The sequence below is a fragment of the Saprolegnia diclina genome (genome assembly GCF_000281045.1).
Source record: "Saprolegnia diclina VS20 unplaced genomic scaffold supercont1.4, whole genome shotgun sequence".
In the NCBI taxonomy this organism is placed as follows: Eukaryota; Oomycota; class Saprolegniomycetes; order Saprolegniales; family Saprolegniaceae; genus Saprolegnia; species Saprolegnia diclina.
The window spans coordinates 381,260-397,906 of NW_008246071.1; the positions used below are offsets into that span (position 1 = coordinate 381,260).

The 16,647-nt window shown below is 59.3% G+C and overlaps 6 protein-coding genes across 6 annotated transcripts; 3 read left to right on the top strand and 3 right to left on the bottom strand.

Moving 5' to 3' along the window:
• The first annotated feature begins 846 nt into the window (after positions 1-846).
• SDRG_01834 (hypothetical protein) lies at positions 847-2,655 on the top strand. Its single transcript, XM_008607385.1, has one exon. The coding sequence runs from the start codon at positions 948-950 to the stop codon at positions 2,577-2,579; it is 1,632 nt and encodes a 543-aa protein (XP_008605607.1). The 5' UTR covers positions 847-947; the 3' UTR covers positions 2,580-2,655.
• A 56-nt stretch (positions 2,656-2,711) lies between these two features.
• On the top strand, positions 2,712-3,402 carry SDRG_01835 (hypothetical protein). Its single transcript, XM_008607386.1, has 4 exons — positions 2,712-2,734; positions 2,787-3,004; positions 3,054-3,209; positions 3,262-3,402. Exons 1-4 carry the CDS (start codon positions 2,725-2,727, stop codon positions 3,331-3,333), a joined length of 456 nt encoding a protein of 151 aa, XP_008605608.1. The 5' UTR covers positions 2,712-2,724; the 3' UTR covers positions 3,334-3,402.
• A 570-nt stretch (positions 3,403-3,972) lies between these two features.
• SDRG_01836 (hypothetical protein) lies at positions 3,973-6,021 on the bottom strand. Its single transcript, XM_008607387.1, has 5 exons — positions 5,116-6,021; positions 4,938-5,069; positions 4,513-4,891; positions 4,221-4,461; positions 3,973-4,169 (listed from the first exon to the last, which is right to left on the bottom strand). Exons 1-5 carry the CDS (start codon positions 5,959-5,961, stop codon positions 3,998-4,000), a joined length of 1,770 nt encoding a protein of 589 aa, XP_008605609.1. The 5' UTR covers positions 5,962-6,021; the 3' UTR covers positions 3,973-3,997.
• Positions 6,022-6,686: 665 nt separating this feature from the next.
• SDRG_01837 (hypothetical protein) lies at positions 6,687-9,617 on the bottom strand (the record flags this gene model as incomplete). Its single annotated transcript, XM_008607388.1, has 16 exons — positions 9,529-9,617; positions 9,433-9,480; positions 9,357-9,389; positions 9,215-9,303; positions 8,888-9,168; positions 8,787-8,840; positions 8,661-8,745; positions 8,353-8,614; positions 8,114-8,307; positions 7,930-8,065; positions 7,847-7,885; positions 7,666-7,803; positions 7,164-7,616; positions 7,031-7,120; positions 6,857-6,985; positions 6,687-6,806 (listed from the first exon to the last, which is right to left on the bottom strand). The coding sequence occupies exons 1-16, from the start codon at positions 9,574-9,576 to the stop codon at positions 6,687-6,689; spliced, it is 2,199 nt and encodes a 732-aa protein (XP_008605610.1). The 5' UTR covers positions 9,577-9,617.
• Positions 9,618-10,232: 615 nt separating this feature from the next.
• On the bottom strand, positions 10,233-13,467 carry SDRG_01838 (hypothetical protein). Its single transcript, XM_008607389.1, has one exon. It carries the CDS (start codon positions 13,422-13,424, stop codon positions 10,293-10,295), a length of 3,132 nt encoding a protein of 1,043 aa, XP_008605611.1. The 5' UTR covers positions 13,425-13,467; the 3' UTR covers positions 10,233-10,292.
• A 382-nt stretch (positions 13,468-13,849) lies between these two features.
• On the top strand, positions 13,850-16,311 carry SDRG_01839 (hypothetical protein). Its single transcript, XM_008607390.1, has one exon. It carries the CDS (start codon positions 13,935-13,937, stop codon positions 16,128-16,130), a length of 2,196 nt encoding a protein of 731 aa, XP_008605612.1. The 5' UTR covers positions 13,850-13,934; the 3' UTR covers positions 16,131-16,311.
• Positions 16,312-16,647: the final 336 nt, after the last annotated feature.

The following is a 16,647-nucleotide window of genomic DNA, read 5'->3' on the forward strand; positions in this document are numbered from 1 at the left end:
GACAGTGTGCCGAGACCGGTTGCGAGTTCGACGCAAACCGTAGACATAGTTTCGTTTCGCTTGAGCCAAACAAGCTGTCAACTGCACCAAAGTCTGCAATGTCGGCATTGCCAAAGTGGCAAGCTCCTTGATATGCACTGGACATAAGCTCCTCAACGTCACCATTCGGTGTCGCCGCGAGCTGATGTACTACAATAGCTCGGCGAGGCTGTTGCGCTGCACGACTAGTCGAGTTCTGGGTCCCTCCTTCGTCGTCACTGCCGTGGATCTCTCTGCAGCCATATCTTGACGGTCGTTCGCAACGAACAAGGACGATACTAGCGGACACAGAGGCGGCTATGAAGTGCGTTTATTTCGATATAATTTACACTGAGCTGGTTTCGAGAGTGGATTTTCGAGCGTATTGTGCTAGACGGCAGCAGCGGCGAGGCTTAGCCGTGTTGAAGGCGAGGCGTATGGATGGCGCAGCGGGGGCGAGGTGGTCACGAAGCCAGGCGGGCGCTCATCATTTGGAAGAGGCACATCGCTTGGGCCTTAAGCAGCAAGTGGTGAAGAGGCAACTTGGTCAAGAACGCGGCGCTTTCGACCCACCGCGTCCTGCGCACAGTCAAAGCACTTGCCCTTTCAATCTATTTTTAGACCCAAATCTTTCCAGTGACCAATCCAAACGCTGCTTGCGTTGCATTTGCACCAATCCAAGCGCCGCGTCTCTCGTGTTTGGGATTGGTCAAAAAGCCAGCTTCGTAATTTATTTCGGTGCGACGATGCAATATAAAGCATAGATTTTTTGAGTCGATACATATACATGGGAAGAAAAATGAAAACAAAATAAAATCCATCGCCTTACGAAAAGGCCAAGGTCAGTTGATTGGCCCACAAGCAGTAGGTTGACCGGGTCATTTGCTCGAGAGGGTCAATCGCCAAGTTGCTCCGGACGTCGCACCATCATGCCGCCCGCCAAGATCCCGAAGAAGCGCATGGGCATCAACACCAAGGGCGCCAGCGCCGACAACCCGAACCGCAAGGTGCCCAAGCGCCAGAAGGCCGCCAACATGCGTGACAAGGGCACCATCAACCGCCTCAACATGTACCGCAACTCGGGCCCGATCCGCAACCGCGAAGGCAAGATCGTCGGCGGTAGCCTCATGATGGCTGGCCGCCAGGGCGGTATCACGATGCAGAACGCGGACGCGCCGTCGCGCATTGCGCCGGATCGCCGCTGGTTCGGCAACACGCGCGTCGTGGGCCAGAAGGAGCTCGACAAGTTCCGCAACGAAATGAGCGTCAAGGCCGCCGACCCGTACTCGGTTGTGCTCCGCACGCGCAAGCTGCCCATGGGCCTCATCCAGGACTCGGCCAAGGTCACGCGCATGAAGCTCCTCGAAACCGAGAGCTTTGAAGAGACGTTTGGCTCCAAGAAGACGCGCAAGCGCGCCAAGCTCGGCGCTGTCTCGGACCTCGAGAGCCTCGTCAACAAGGCCAGCGAGCGCGCCGAGTCGTACGAAACGAAGGGTGTCGATCGCAACATTGCCGTCGAGGTCGAGTTCAAGGACAAGAAGTCGCACGATGTCTTCAACAAGGGCCAGAGTAAGCGCATTTGGGGCGAGCTCTACAAGGTGCTCGACTGTTCCGACGTCGTCATCCAGGTCCTCGACGCGCGCAACGTGCCGGGCACGCGCTCGGACCACATTGACAAGCACCTCAAGACGAACGCTGCGCACAAGCACCTCATCTACGTCATCAACAAGTGCGATCTCGTGCCCAACTGGGTCACGAAGAAGTGGGTGCAGATCCTCTCCAAGACGACGCCGACGCTCGCTTTCCACGCGAGTCTCAACGCGCCGTTCGGCAAGGGCGCGCTCATCAACCTCCTCCGCCAGTTTGCCAAGCTCCACCCGGAGAAGAAGCAGATCAGTGTCGGTATCATTGGCTACCCCAACGTCGGCAAGAGCTCGGTCATCAACGCGCTCCGCAAGAAGCGCGTCTGCAAGGTCGCGCCGATTCCCGGTGAGACCAAGGTGTGGCAGTACATCACGCTCATGCGCCGCATCTTCCTCATCGATTGCCCCGGTGTCGTCTACGACGGCGTCAACGACGACGAAGTCGAGACCGTCCTCAAGGGTGTTGTCCGCGCCGAGAAGCTGCCGCAGCCGACCGAGTTCACGGCCGCGATCCTCAACCGCGTCAAGAAGGAGCACCTTATCAAGGTCTACGGCATCACCGAGTGGAAGGACGAGTGGCACTTCCTCGACCAGCTCGCGACCAAGTGCGGGAAGCTCCTCCCCAAGGGCGAGCCCGATCACAACAACGTTGCCGTCCAGATGATCAACGACTTTATTCGCGGCAAGCTGCCGTGGTTCATTGCGCCGCCGCTCAAGGCCGAGGAGCAAAAGGTGTTTGTCGAGGAAGGCAAGGACGTGTCGCTTGACGAGCTCAACGCGTTCCAGATCGAAGCGCTCAAGAACGAAGGCGTCGACGCGACGGCCGACGTGGCCGACGAGGAGCTCGCCGAAGACGACAACGAAGAAGAGGTCGCCGAGGACGAGGACGACGACGAGAATGAGAATGCGGACGAGTAAATGTTGCAAGACGCAGCCATATTGTCGTCGTGATTGAAATATATTATAATTCTATACACCCCTTTTCCAGATGCAACCTTGATACATTGAAATTTTGTTGACAAGATTGCGGACGTTGTGTTCGAATTTGGAAAAGGCTTCAGACATGGCAGACCGTGCGACTCGGAGCAGAAAGTCTGATGAACCTCATGACGTCGGATGCATTAGGACACCCAACGTCGCCACGAGCCATGTTCAGCCCGCGGAAGGCGCTTGCGCGGCTGCAGGTGCAACCCGCACCGTCGTCTGCGCTCGGAGCACTCGCCGAGTCGGAGAAGGACGCGGTCATTATCTACTTGCTCCAGAAGGTCCGCGACCAGCAGGCAATGCAAGACGCCACCATCAAGTTTGGCGAGCAGGTCGCGGCCCAACTCGTACTCGAGCAGGTGTCCACGATAGTACTTTTTGATTTCTCGTTACCATCGTCGCGAATAGCATCGAGCGGCTGAAGCCCACGAAGCGACCGTCCGAGAGCTCCAGGACCAGCTACATGCCGCCGTGCACGACCACCCCGAGGTCCGTCGACTGCAAAGCGCGGTGGCCGACCTCCAAATCGCGCTCGACACGGAGCGTCAAAATGTCCTCTCGGCGGTACTCGTCATTCGCCTCTTCTTCTGCTGGATCATTTGGGACACGGACGTAGATCCAAAAGTGCCGGCGCAGCCGAGAGCGCGAGAAGCAGCTCAAAATGACCATCGATCCGCTGTGGGGGTGAGCCGTCGCGATTGCTTTTTAACACAGAGCGTTCATAAATATCTAAATATCAAATGCTGTTTATCTTTGATTGACGAAGGCGCGCGATCCAGACCCCTTCCGACGACCAAACATAGTGCGCTCTATGAGCAAAAGCATTTGCTACGCCCTTGCCAAGTTTGAGCGAAATCATTTCGAAACGCAATTTCGGCGATCGAGAGCCCTGGAAGCGCCTGCGCGATATGCAAACCTCCATCCATTGGCTAAAAATAGTATCAAGTGACCAATCCAATCAATCGCTCGAAGCGACATTTGGATCCGAATCATCGCGATGGCAGCGACGGCTCAGCTCGATCTAGACTAAAGTCCACCCTACCGGCATCGCACACCTGCTTCAACACGACGCCAACCCGCCGTGACCGCGCTGCGCAAGAGCCTCAGTCTCTACACGGCGCTCCGCCATGCGCTGGCGACCGCGTCGCCGCACGGACGCAGATCTTCTCGACCGCGCACGCTTTGGTCTTGGCGTAACGCTATAGACTTGCAAGCCTCTCAGCGCCTGCAGTTGACGCGCCGAATTATGTCTACACGCGTCGATAGTGCGCACACACCGCTCGCATTCTGGCAGCCGAGACGATCTGGCCGGTGCAAGCATGACGATTCTGCAATTCTGCACCATATTAACATTAGTCGAGTGCATGCAGCCGCTTGCTTTTGTCGTGGTACATGGGTGCGGGCGCGACAAGGTCCTGCGACGTTGGAGGCGACGTCGGAAACCGGGCGAGGGCGAACAGCGTGGCGTAGTAGCGCAGCGCGACAGTCATCAAGTGGTCCGAGTCGACAGCGACGCCGCCATAACTACCAAGACGAGATGACACACCAACGTCATTGAGCGACCACATGCACTACCTCGTGCGTGTGCACTGACTCGTGTCGGCCGCGGCTTCTTCAAAAACGAGACGACACACCGCGTCGGTCCACTCTGTGGTCCGCGAGAGCACGTGCAAAAATGCCTCTTTTTCCATCTCGCGGGCTTTGGTCGCGACGACGTGGCGCTGCAAGAGAGCGTAGAAACGTCGTCGCTCGGCGCGGAACTCGAGCACAAGGTAGAGCAAAAACACTTGGATGTCCACACCATTCTCCCGGGGCGCTAGAAGGACGACCCTATGAGTCGCCAAGCAGAGACCATATATTTCCATACTGGGTGCAAGAGGCGGGATATCAATATGCAAGCGAGGTGTCGGCGCCTTGCGCACATGCCCCATCGGAAACGCGTCCAGCGGCGGCGTAACAACCTCGGGCGGAATGACACACCACGTCGGCACTGTAGCTTCCGCTACCAGTGCAGGCGTGACCTCGGGCGCTGGTTGCTGCGGTGTAGAGTTTCGAGGCGGCGGCGGAGCCGATACGTGCTTCTCCAAGCTCTTGATCGCGCGCTCTCGGTGCCGCGGCAACATGCATGTAAACACCCGCATAAGGATCTCGCGCGCCGTCGAGAGCGGCAAGTACGACGCCATCATTCCGTTGTTGTCGTCGTCGTTTGTCTCGGCGGCGGTCCAGTCGCCAACGCTGTCGATGATCTAGACAACAATGATATTGCTTATTGTCGACTCATGGTGTGCGCACCAACTGCCGGGCGTGCAGAAAGACCGACAAGTCCGACTTGCCAAATGCTTCTGAGACGAACGATCCGAACTGCGCGATTTCGATGCTCGTGTGCTGGTAGGCGTTCACTGCGCATAAGATGTCTTCGCAGTGCTACATAGCCACGTGGGACGATGCATTTGTGTTCGATATCGAGTACCTTGGCGACAAGGTCCTGGACACCGTACTGCACTGCCGCCCAGCGCAAGAGAAACTCGGGCAGCGGCAGCACCACGTGGAGCGTCGTATGTTCTAAGCACTCGGCAATGTACTTGTCGTGGTAGACGCTGCGAATGTGCTTGAGCAACCAAGGCCGACCGTGGAGACTACGCCCAAGGCTGCCGACGTCAAAGTGCAAGTCCCACCCGAGAAGCTGCAGTAGCCGCGTCGGCACAGCGTCGCGGGACTGAGTCGCTGGCTGCCACGGAGTCAGGTCGTGCACATGCGTCTCCGGCGTCATCGCCGACGGAGGGTGCAGGTGTAGCAGCGTCTCGCGGGCCGGATCACCGAGCAAACACACGGACGCCGCCTCGTGCACCGTAAGCCGGTCGTCGGCGAGTCCGACTTGGCACGCACTGAGCGTCGACGGGCTCAATCGCGCTCGCACATCGTCGGCGAGATGCACAAAACTGCCATTCACCGAGAGAAGCGCCTTTGTTGAGACGACGTCGCTCTCGGTCGCCGCAGACCTTGGGGACTGGGAGTCGTCCGCCCACACGATGTCACTGTCTTTCAAGGTCGTTGGAGCCTTCCCGTGTGAGGCTGCTGCTTGGGCCGAGGCGGGTGCGTGGATGCCTTCGGGTGCACCCGGAGGAGTCGAGCTCGAGACGCGAGAGCTGGTCTCGGTTTCGACCAACAGCCCTGCGTGGTGGACTGCCAAGTCAAAGGATGCCTTCTCTTCTTCAAGCTCTGCCGGCGGCGTTGGCGCGAGCGAGCGGTACGTGTAGAAATACGCCTTCTTTGTGAGTTCGCGCACCCGAGCCTCCTTGAGTTCGTTTGGGGACATGGTCCCGTCTCGGCTGCCGTCCCTTCTCGGACTCTGAATCAAAGGTCGATTCGTCGCGTCGGTGTAAATGTATGGCTCCGCCGCCAACGTGTCGGTGAGCGCGTCGAGGTTGGCGTGCAGCATGTCGTAGAGACTTGCCACGTGGTTAGCCAAGTGCAGTGACGCTGTGCTGGTTGGTTGCCTATAAAATATGAGAGTCAAAGCTACGAGACATCGACCGCGTACGTAGCGTTGACACTAGATTGATGGACCAAGGACGCCGCAGCTCGCAGCAATTTTGTGCGCGTCGAGCTCACGAGTTGACTGTGCTTTCCATCCGCAACATCCTCGGTGTTTGTAAGGTGTTGCGACGCCGGATATATGTCCCCAACATTGTCTTTGTCGGGCGGTGCACACGCACGCAGCCGGTTGCGCAAGTCCGCTTCGCGCTCGTTAGCTTGAAGGAGGAGCTGCTTTTGTCGCTCGACTCGGACCATTACATGTTGTAGCTTGGCTTGGGTCGATTGGATTACGGGGCGCAGAAGCTCGTCGAGGGTGCTTGAGACGTCGTTGGTCGACGCCGTTTCGGTGGGTTCTACAGCCACCGTTTGGGTCGCACCGTTTATTGTTTCGACGATTGGCCGCGTTTTGCCCTTGACGAGCACGGGCGGCTTGGCATAAAACTTGGCTTGAGCTCTTTTCACGCGCTGGCGCAAGGTAACGAGCTCTCTAGGCGAGCGACAAAATTAAGGACCTTTGTGGCATCGACGCTCATACGTGGCGTGGGACGAGGCGAGCGACTGGATCGCGGACGCTGCTTCCTTGCGCAAGTCGTTGAGCGCCGTGCGGAGTGCTTGCAGCTTGGTCTAGACGCACAAAGTAGTCGTATCTCGCATGCATGATTTGAGACACGTACATGAAGCATTTGCAAGACAAACAGTACAGCAGGGTCTCGCCCGATTGCCGTGCCGATGAGTGCGCGCATCTTGGCTTCCAGCGCCGCTTCGTTGGCGACGATTGCTCGTGCCCGGCCGTCAATGTCAAGCTACTCGCAACTCGAATCCGACAGGATACGCGAGGAGGTACGTACACTGGTGGTCGAAAGGAGGCTCTGCATGGCCTGGAGCTCGGCGCGCGTCGTCAGCACGCTGCGCGTGTACTCGGTTTGAAGCGCCCGAAACTAGAACTCTGTTGCAACCAATCGATACACACATCATACGTACTCGAGGCACCATGTTGCCAAGGCCAACTTCATACCGCGCAGCCTTGGCGCGGTCAAGGACTGCTTGGGCTTTGGCCGTGTCGCGCTCTGCAACCAGCCGACCATAGTCGACGAGAAGGTCGCCTTTGTCGGCCTCGAGCGAGGTCACATTGGCACGCCATCGCCGAATCTCGGCCTCGTACGGGCGAGGTAGCGCCTGCAACTGGTCTTGCAGCACTTTGTGTTGCCGCTGGAGCTCCGAGCGCGCCGCCGCCGCCGACTGCAACTGTTGCCGGCGGTCTTCCAAGAGAAACTCGAGCTCGCGCACGCGGGTTTCTTTCCGGATGCTCTCGGCGTGGGCGAGGACGCTCTGGTGCTCGTACTCGGTCACCTTGAGCCGCAGTGCGTGCAGCGTCTCGTCGACGTCGGCGGGAATTTTGATGTTTTTCATACTCTCAGGCGACGGGTTTGACCCCTAATCCCGTTGCAACTATAATGCATCACCGACAAAAACGTGGCAGTACGGTGGGCATGTCGTCGGACGTGGCGTCGACGACACTGAGCCGGAAGAGAAGCACTTGCTGCGTGCGCATGGCGTCCTCATGACGCACCACGAGTTCTTTGTGTGCGGCCGAGAGCGCTGCGAGCTGCTCAGTGAGCTCCTAAGCCAGGCGATACGACTCGCTGCAGGAAGATATTTCGTACTCCAATATCGGCACAGGCGGCGTCCCGCTCGCTCTGGACCTAGCTCGACCATGGACCATTGAGATGAATAGTAGTGTTCTTACGTGGGCGTAAAGGGCGAGCGCAGCGTCTTTGGAATCGATGGCGGCATGGAGCTCTTGGACGCTCGACGTCAAGTCCTGCGCCTCAATCTGCAGCGCGTTGATACGCATTTCATACGTGTACTGCTGCTCCTGCGCTCTACGCAGCATCGCCTGGCACAAGTAAGTGGATGCGGTATTGTCGTACTGCAGCTGACTCTCGCGCAGGGCCTTGGTCTGGGCCAGTTCTGCGGCGACAGCGCCTTCGACGACGACGGCCATGTCTTGCAGGCGCACCTCGATCGCTCGGTGTGCGGCTTGCGCGCGCTGCCACTCGCGTTGTGCTGCCTCGGTCTCGTCTTGCGCACTCGTGTGCAAAGCACGAAGGTCACAGATTTTGCTCTACAGTTGCGTCGTTCCTTTGAGATCACAGGATGCAGGGTCCACCTCGAGCGACGCGATCGTGCCGGCGGCAACCTCGAGCTTGCGTTCGCGTTCGTCGAGGAGAAACGGCAACCGTGTGAGGAGCTCGCGGTAGTGCCCCGCCACCGTCTGCATAAAATCCGTTGACGACGAGCAGTGCGAAAGTACGTTGGCGGCCACGACGTCCATGAGTTGCTCCGTGAACGCAGCGTCCGACGACTGAAAGTGCTGCTTGGCGTGCGCAATGACAGTCTGCAGCTGCGTTTCGACGCGGGCACAGTCGACGCTAGTACAACGGACGTTTACGCCGTCGCGTCATGGATAGAGCATACGGTGTCGTCCGAGGAATGTCATAGGTACGAAGCATGTTGGTGAGCCAGAACGTGCCGAGGTCCCGGCACACGGACGCGACGGGGCCTGCAGTCGGGTGACACCACGAAGACTGGTACAGAACGTACCGCGCCGACAATACTCCTGAATGTCGGGGTCAAGCGCGAGGTGCCCAGCGACTCCTTGGTCCCCGTAAGATTCGATATGGACCCAAGAGAGGGCTACGAACCCGTGTCTTGGGTGTAAGAGGACGGAAAATGCTGCTGTACAAAGGCTGCCGACAAACTCTCGGCGAGCGCGGCGACGTGCGTGCCCGGCAGCGGCTGCACCGCGTCGTTGAAGGCATGTGGCGTTGCTGCCCGCGACATGGGGCGCAGCGTCGGCTCCGACGCACTGCACTGCAGTTGGCGCTTGCGCAGCGCAGCACGGGATGCCTTGGTTGGGCTCGTCGCGCCCAGCGGGTCCTTAGTTGTGGCACGTCGGGACGCTGCGCGCGTTGGTTTGCGCACCCTAACGATTGCACAGTGCAGGTGCTTTGTATTCTCGTGGGAGGTACGCGTCCTCATCGGTGGCTGTCGACTCTTCGGGTCCGCCGATTGCTGTCGCGGCACCCAGCGCACTCGAGAGCGGACGCAAAAAGAGACGCTGCCAACCGCAAGACTTGAGCCCAACGCAAGCAAGGACATATGGCTGGCTACCTCTTGCACCTTGCGGCGCTTCTTGAAGACGTGCTATACGGTGTGAGGCTTGACGTGAGTAGAAAAACAGCAGTACGTTGGACGGGTTCTGGATGGGCGAGACGACCGGCGGCATCGGCGGCGCCTGCAAACCACATACTGTAAGGTCGCTGACGTGTGTTCGTTAGCGTACGGGCGGCGCCTCAGACGGTCCATCACACAAGCTCTTGCCCACGATCATGCTCGGTCGACCCCGGTTGGATCTTTAGCGGTCGCGCCCCGATTTTCAAGGTATCAAGTGGGCAAAAACGCCATCCAATGAAAATGTGTGTGTGATGCGTTGTCGATGTGTTGGTGTCGACGCGCACAACGTAAGTGTTCGTACAAAAAGGGCAAACTGGCCGCCAAAGGCGCGGTCGCTGCCGAGCCTAATGCCAATTTCGAGCGATTTGATTGGTCAATCAAAATGTTTTTGGCCAATGAATGGAGGTGTGCATATCGCGCCGGCGCTTCCAGGGCTCTCGATCGCCAAAATTGCGTTTCAAAATGACTTCGCTCAAACTTGGCAAGACCGTAGAGAATGCTTTTGCTCATAGAGCGCACTATGTTGTGGCGTCGGAAGGGGTCTGGATCGCGCGCCTTCGTCAATCAAAGATAAACAGCATTTGATATTTATTAACGCTCTGTGTTAAAAAGCAATCGCGATACCGCACTCCCAAACGCAACATCGGCGATGGTCATCTTGAGCCAAGGGAATACGACATTGTTGTTAGTCCCTTGTCTTGAGCCATAATCGCGGGCTGTTTCTCATGCTCACATAGGTGCATAGGTGCCGGCCTTTTGGATGTACATTCATGTCCCGAAATTCTTGCGGCCTTTCAGCAGCAAATCGTTCCTTCTCGGCGTCGTACAGCGGAATCATGTTAAATAGTGCTATAATGGCCTTTCCGACTACTACTAGGACGCGACGTTGGCGTTGGCGGTCGCGACGGGTGGCTTGTAGCAGGCTGGGAGGCACTTGAGTTGGAGCGAGTTGAACGCGTACATGGTCTTGCCCGTGTTGACGAGCACGTTTGTGCGCCGGACGCCGCGCTCGCGCATGGCTTGGCAGAGACACAGGCCTTGCTTGACACCGACCACGTCCACCAAGAGGCGCGTGAGCTCGAGGGTGACCGACATGGCCGTGCGGTCTTTGCCCGACTTGCAGCACGTGGTCCGGCCGGCGCCCACGAGGCGGCAGAGGTAGCTCGAGTCCACGAGCACGTTGACGTTTTTCAACGATTTCTTTTGCGACTCGACCGCCGTCACGACGAGCGCGAGCTGCGATTGGATCTCGGCGAACGGCAAGAGCGACGGCTCGTGCGAGACGCCAAGCGTCACGTACTGCTCGACGTACGCGGCCAGCGTCACCATGCTCTCGACGTTGATGTCCTCCTGGACGCTCGTGTCGCCGACCGTGTTGGCCACCGATTGGCGCTCGTTGATGCCTTGTGTGAACAGCACAGCGTGGACTTGGATGCGCGGCTGCGCATAAAACGAGAGCGGCAGCTTGGTAAAGAGCGCCGACGGCAGCGCGACCTGCAGCACGATTGCGCCGGCGTTGTCGGTCGCCATCGAGATGCAGTGCCCCGATGACGACGTCGCCGGCGTAACCTGAAAATACACGGCCTTTTGGTTGACGTACTTGACGCCTTCGGCCATGTCTTCCAGCATACCCTTCTCGTTGCCGGCGGTGCTGAGAAGCGACTCGATGTCGACGAGGAACCCGACGCGCGGCAGCATGCGGAGGCGCGCGCCCGACACATCGTGCACATCATCGGCAGCCAGCTGCACATAGCTCAAGAAGGCCGCTGCGATGACCGACAAGAGCTGGCACAGCACCACGTCGAGCCGGTACTCGATTTGGTCCTCGTGGAGCGACCTGCCGTTCTGGAGCAGGCGCCGCAGACCGCCGTCCTTGAAGCCAAGCAGGTGGGCCGCGGCGCAGCCGTGCGTGATCGTCGACCACGCAATCTCGTCATGATTCGGCAGCGCCGCGCGGAGCAAGTGACACACGAGGTTCGTTGGCATAAACTCGACGCTCGGGTCCTTCTTCATCGTACTGCGCTTGAGGCAGCTTGTGATGCCGTGCTCGCCGCCGTCGTCGACCATGGCCACGAGCGCGCTGTACCGTCGCTCCATGCTTTCGTACGTCGACTGGAGCTTGTTGAGCTCAATGAGGCGGGTGCGCGTCTCAAGGTACGTCGTATAGCTCTTCTCGACGTCGTCGGCGTCATTGTCCGTAAAGACGGCGGCGTCGCCTGCGTGCGGTGACGTCATGACCGACCGCTGGACGTCGCGGGCTTCGATCGTGCGAATCACATCGCGCGTCTCGGCGATCCGGGCCGCGTTGCGCGTCTGGAGCATCTGCACATAGGCGTGGACGACCGTGAGCGAGCAGTAGCTCGCCGACATCTCCTCCGAGAGAAGCACGTCGGTCGCGGCCCGGGGTCCGACGCGCGGCTCGTCGGTCACCGGTGGCTCGTTGGGCGGCGACGTCTCGGCCGTGTCGACGAGGTACTGGTGCGTCGCAAACGTGTACCCGTGCGCGAGCGCATACGGCGGCGGCGTCGCGACTTGCTCGAGCACAAGAAAATTCCGGCTTCCGAGAATGTTCGTCGTGCTCCGGCCGTCAAAGCGCAAATCCATGAGCAGCGGCGTCCCGTCGTCCGAGTCGACAACGAGGTCCGTGGCCGCAATCGTAAAGTACCCGAGGAGCTTGTGGTGCTTGAGCGCTTCGGTCGTGTCGTTCGAGACAATGTACACGTCGAGCTGCAGCACAATATGCGGCTCGAGAAGAAAGAGCGGCAGCGCGAGGAGCCCCTGAAAGTCCCGCACGAGGCGGTCGCCGCACGGACGCAGATGATTGGTGCGCTCGACTTCGGTGCGTGCGACTTCGGTCATCGCCTGCTTCTTGGTCGTGGCATCCGGCTCCCAGTTGAGAACGCTGAGCACGACGAGGAGTGGCACGCTGTGCGGCACCTTCTCGATCGAACCAAATGAAATCGCAAAGTGGAGAGCGTCCGGCGGCCGCATGTGCACGAGACTGAGACTCTGGCACTGCAGCCCAAACCCGCGGTGGTCGGCCGCCTCGGTCTTGGCCGTCCGCGACAGAAACGACGCATTGTGGTTGCGCTCGGTCCAGCTGCTCGCAATGAGCGTCGGCGCAAGCTTGGTATTGTTGTCGTTGCTGCCGCTGTCAGACGCGCGGGTGACACGCGTCCGGTTCAACAGCTCGTTGAGGCTCCGTGCCCGCCGCATGCTCGAGCTGTCGTCTGTCGGGCGGGGCGGCAGCTGCGCGAAAAAGGCCGGCGAGAACGTCGGGACTGACGCGCGGTAGTCAGGCGAGGGCTCGCGGCTGCTGGCCGCGCGCCGTGGCGACGGTGGTGCGAACTCGGTCGTGTGGATTGATGGCACAATGGGCGGCGGGGCATCGGACGCGACGGACGTTAGCGACGGCCGAGCAATGTCGATCGCGTCGCTCATCCTGCGTCCACGGACGCTCTCGTGGTCGGAGAGCGGCGTTGCGTTCTTAAAGGCAAAGGGCACGGTGGTGCGACACGACTCGACGGCGACGTTGAGCGCATCGATCCACCCGCGCATGTACGCGTCGCCGCCGTCGCTCGCATTGACAATGAGCTTGCGGTGCTTGGTCTTGATAAAGAAGAAGCACGACGACGACGACGACTCGACCGGTTCAATGATCGTATCGGCGTCCAACGTGATCTCGCCGAGCTTGGTGAGCTCTTTGGATGACGAGTAGTAACATAGCATCGGGCGGTCGCGGCGCAAGATGAAGTAGCGCTTTCGCCACGTGCGCCAGAACGAGCCTTGCTTGGTCAAGTTGCCGGCGAACGCGATCTCAGCGTCCGTGAAGCGGTCCTCGGCGCGCTTGTGCTTGGACTGCTTGGACCGCCGGTGGTCCATGGAGCGACGCATGAGGAGACCCATCGTCCGGGAGCTCGCCTGCGCATGGTAGTACTGGTCCTGGATCTTGCCCGAGTCCGTCACATGGAGGCGGGGCGTCGTCGCCTTGGCCGGCGCGGCCATCGAGCGCGATCAGGTGTTGCGGAATGAATGAGCTCCGGCGTTCTGCCAACCCGCTTAAGTGCGCTACGCGTGCAACGTCTCGAAATTATTTTCACGTGATTGGCCAAATACCTTGCTTTTAATATGGAGTGCAAAATATTAAAAAAAAGATTCGAACATCGCAAGTTCAAGATCCAGTATGAGAGGTAATGGACCTCTATCAATACATATGTGCGCGGTGTGGATATGCGCAGAAACTCTGAAAACGTATTTCCGTACGCACAGGATTGTACGGCCCGTACGTACATTGGTATCTCTGATGTGTACGGCACCTTCGTACATTGCGATCTTAGCGCGCGTGGCGATTGGCCACAAAATATTGCATCCACGCATGTGATTGGCCACGACATTTGGATTTAATCTACGTAAGGTACGCCACAAGGTTGCGGGATCTTGAAACGGACGCTGACCAGGATCGCGGTCGACGAGCGTAGCGATCCTCCATTCGCGAATAAGACCTCCGACAGCGACATGAAGATTGCTCCTGTCGTCGCACTGACGGTCAGTGCGCTCGCCCTCTCGGCGATGGCCCAAGGTCGTGGCTACGGACGTGACGACGACTACACCGACGATGGCTATGGCCAAGTCGATGGCTACGGCGATTACGACGACAACTACGCGCACGACGATGGGTATGGCGGCGAAGAAGAAACCGGATATGGCGCGCCCGCGCAGGGCTACGGCGACGAGGAGGAAGACGCTGGCTACGGCGCGCCCAAGCCGCGCCGCTATGGGCAACCCAGCGGCTACGGCGCACCCCAGTCGGACGGCTACGGCGCACCAAAGTCGGACGGCTACGGCGCACCAAAGTCGAACGGCTACGACGAGCCTACCAGTTACAAGAAGACCAAGAAGCCGGCTGGCTACGACGCGTACCCGGCGTCCATGTACAAGAACTCGCCGTACCGGACTGACGACAAGAAGTACGTTGAGTACACGGACGGCTACGAGCCGCGCGCGCCCAAGGTAGACGCCCCGTTTCCGACGATCACGCTTGAGGACGAGCCGCCGCTCAGTTTGCCGCCGCTCGACACGTTCCACTGTTTCTTGAGCGGCGCGCCGTGGACCAACTGCGGAGGTCGGTCGTTGCGCGACTACTTCTTGGACCAGTGCTTCTCCATGTACTACGCCATGACGACGGCGGCTGACGGCATTTGCTCGGGCAAAGTCGAGCCCAAGGGCAGCGACGCGTTCTACCACGGGTACGGCACGGCCGAAGACCACGACGGGACGCGCGGCTATGGATACGGTCGCAGCCGGTCGGTCCTCGCCGAAACCGAAGAAGGCTACAGCAAGCCCCAGCCCAAGCCAAAGGGGTACGGGAAGCCGACCAAGAAGCCGCAAGGCTACAAGGCGCCAGCGACGCAGGCGCCACCGAAAGCCAACTACTGCGATGCGTACCAGGAGGAGAAGTGCCTCCAGAGCCAGTACACGTCGATCACGCTTGCGACGGTCCAGTGCCTCACGGAAAACACGGTGCGCATTCTCTTCATCGAGCGGTATGCGGCGTCGGCGGCTGTCAACCCCATTGAGGGACCGGTGTTGTACCTCAAGAAGCTCCACCAGTTCATCAGCAGCGTCATTGCGTGCCAGCCCGACAAGATTGCCAACTACCCGACGCTGTGGCGCCGGTCCGGCAACTACAACCCGACGGCGCCGTACTCGGTGTATGGCGGGAGTGCGTACCGTGTGCAGCTGCCGCGCTGCACGTCCAACGCGGCGACGGGCTGGGACACGTCCGAGACGAACGCCCGCTTCCACTGTAACAACGTCGAGGATCTCCTCTTGAGCAACCCAGCGCTCGGTTACTTCCCGTACCAGCGCGATGCTGGCGACATCACGTACAGCCTTCGAGCGCTCAAGCAGTGCAAGACGTCGGCGGCCGTCGACACGGCCGGTGTCGGGTACCTCGTCAAAAAGTGCTTGTTCCACACCAATTTGGCCGAGGAAGACAACCATGGCCAGGACTTGTCGCCGCTGCTGTGGACCAACCCGGACACGCTCTTTGGGCTCCTCGACGGCCAAAACACGATCACGAACCGCAACGACGCGACGCTCCGTGTCCGCACGATCGCTGAGATTGCGGCCAACAACGGCGGCCTCGCCAAGCAGCCGATCCTCGAAGGCAACGGCGTGTTGTACTTTTGCGCCTTTTACGCCTGCCGCGCCAACAACGGCGGCGACGCGTCAAGCTGCTTCCCGGGCGTCTCGCGCAGCGACTGGGACCTTCTGAGCTCCAACTACTGGGTGCCGACGTGGAACGACCTCACGACCGAGATCAACGATTGCGTTGCCAACAAGTACTTGACGCCCCAAGACGTCAAGGACGTGTCCAAGCCGCTTCTGGACGAGCTGCACCAGCGCACGCACATTTGCATGGCCGAGAACGAGATTGTGAGTTTCTACAACAAGATCAACGGCGCGTTCGACCCGAAGGTGCAAGATGGACACATCGTCTTCCTCCGCCGCCTCGCCAACGAAAAGTGCTTTCTCGAGTCGCAAGGCGACTGCCGGTCCAACCAAGATCTGTACTCGGACCTCTTCAACATCCTCAAGACGCTCCACAACCGGTGCCTCTCGGTCAAGTTTGCGACCCAGGACGCGGCCTCCGAGCCCGAGCCGTACGCCGACGAGTACGACGACGGGTATGATGGCGTGGTCGCGTAAGATGCACGCGATGCAACACGGACCGGGCCTGACAGTGCATCCTCGCATGCAGCTGTTCCCTCCATCAACTGCCCAGTAGTTGTAGAAGCGCGTTGGTGGGTCTTGGTGACAGGCGCCAGTCCGCGTAGTATTATAGTGATATAAGCGTCGTTAACGTTGTGTTGCACATGCTTTCTACAAACTCTTGTGCCCTTGGTGACGCCACGCCAAGCAGCGCGAAATCTGCGTAAGCCCCAACGGCGCAGAGGGCCACCGCTAGGAGAGTAGAGCTCTTTGTCTAGCGAGAAAAAGCGACTTTGATCAGTGATATTTGATACGGAATTGCATTGAGATGACATCGGAAATTGAAAGTAGAGCTAGTCTAGTCTAGTAGCTCCAAAAGAAGCTACGCTGGAGGAGGGCAGTGGATGGCGTCGAGCCCACGCATGACCAAGGTCACTTCAATTTGCACCGACTTCAAGAATGCCCGGCGCAGCGTCTCGAGCGGCTCGATCGACCGCTCGTTTTCGTAGGCATC

Bases quoted from the DNA above. Each gene is read 5' to 3' on its own strand.
- SDRG_01838 (XM_008607389.1), bottom strand. From the start codon at position 13,424: ATGGCCGCGCCGGCCAAGGCGACGACGCCCCGCCTCCATGTGACGGAC.
- SDRG_01835 (XM_008607386.1), top strand. The intron at 3,005-3,053 runs GTGTCCACGATA...CGTCGCGAATAG, and splicing joins CCCAACTCGTACTCGAGCAG to CATCGAGCGGCTGAAGCCCA. The intron at 3,210-3,261 runs GTACTCGTCATT...ACACGGACGTAG, and splicing joins GTCAAAATGTCCTCTCGGCG to ATCCAAAAGTGCCGGCGCAG.
- SDRG_01839 (XM_008607390.1), top strand. From the start codon at position 13,935: ATGAAGATTGCTCCTGTCGTCGCACTGACGGTCAGTGCGCTCGCCCTC.
- SDRG_01836 (XM_008607387.1), bottom strand. From the start codon at position 5,961: ATGTCCCCAAACGAACTCAAGGAGGCTCGGGTGCGCGAACTCACAAAG. The intron at 5,070-5,115 runs GTACTCGATATC...GTGGCTATGTAG, and splicing joins TCCAGGACCTTGTCGCCAAG to CACTGCGAAGACATCTTATG. The intron at 4,170-4,220 runs GTAGTGCATGTG...TCGTCTTGGTAG, and splicing joins AGTCAGTGCACACGCACGAG to TTATGGCGGCGTCGCTGTCG.
- SDRG_01834 (XM_008607385.1), top strand. From the start codon at position 948: ATGCCGCCCGCCAAGATCCCGAAGAAGCGCATGGGCATCAACACCAAG.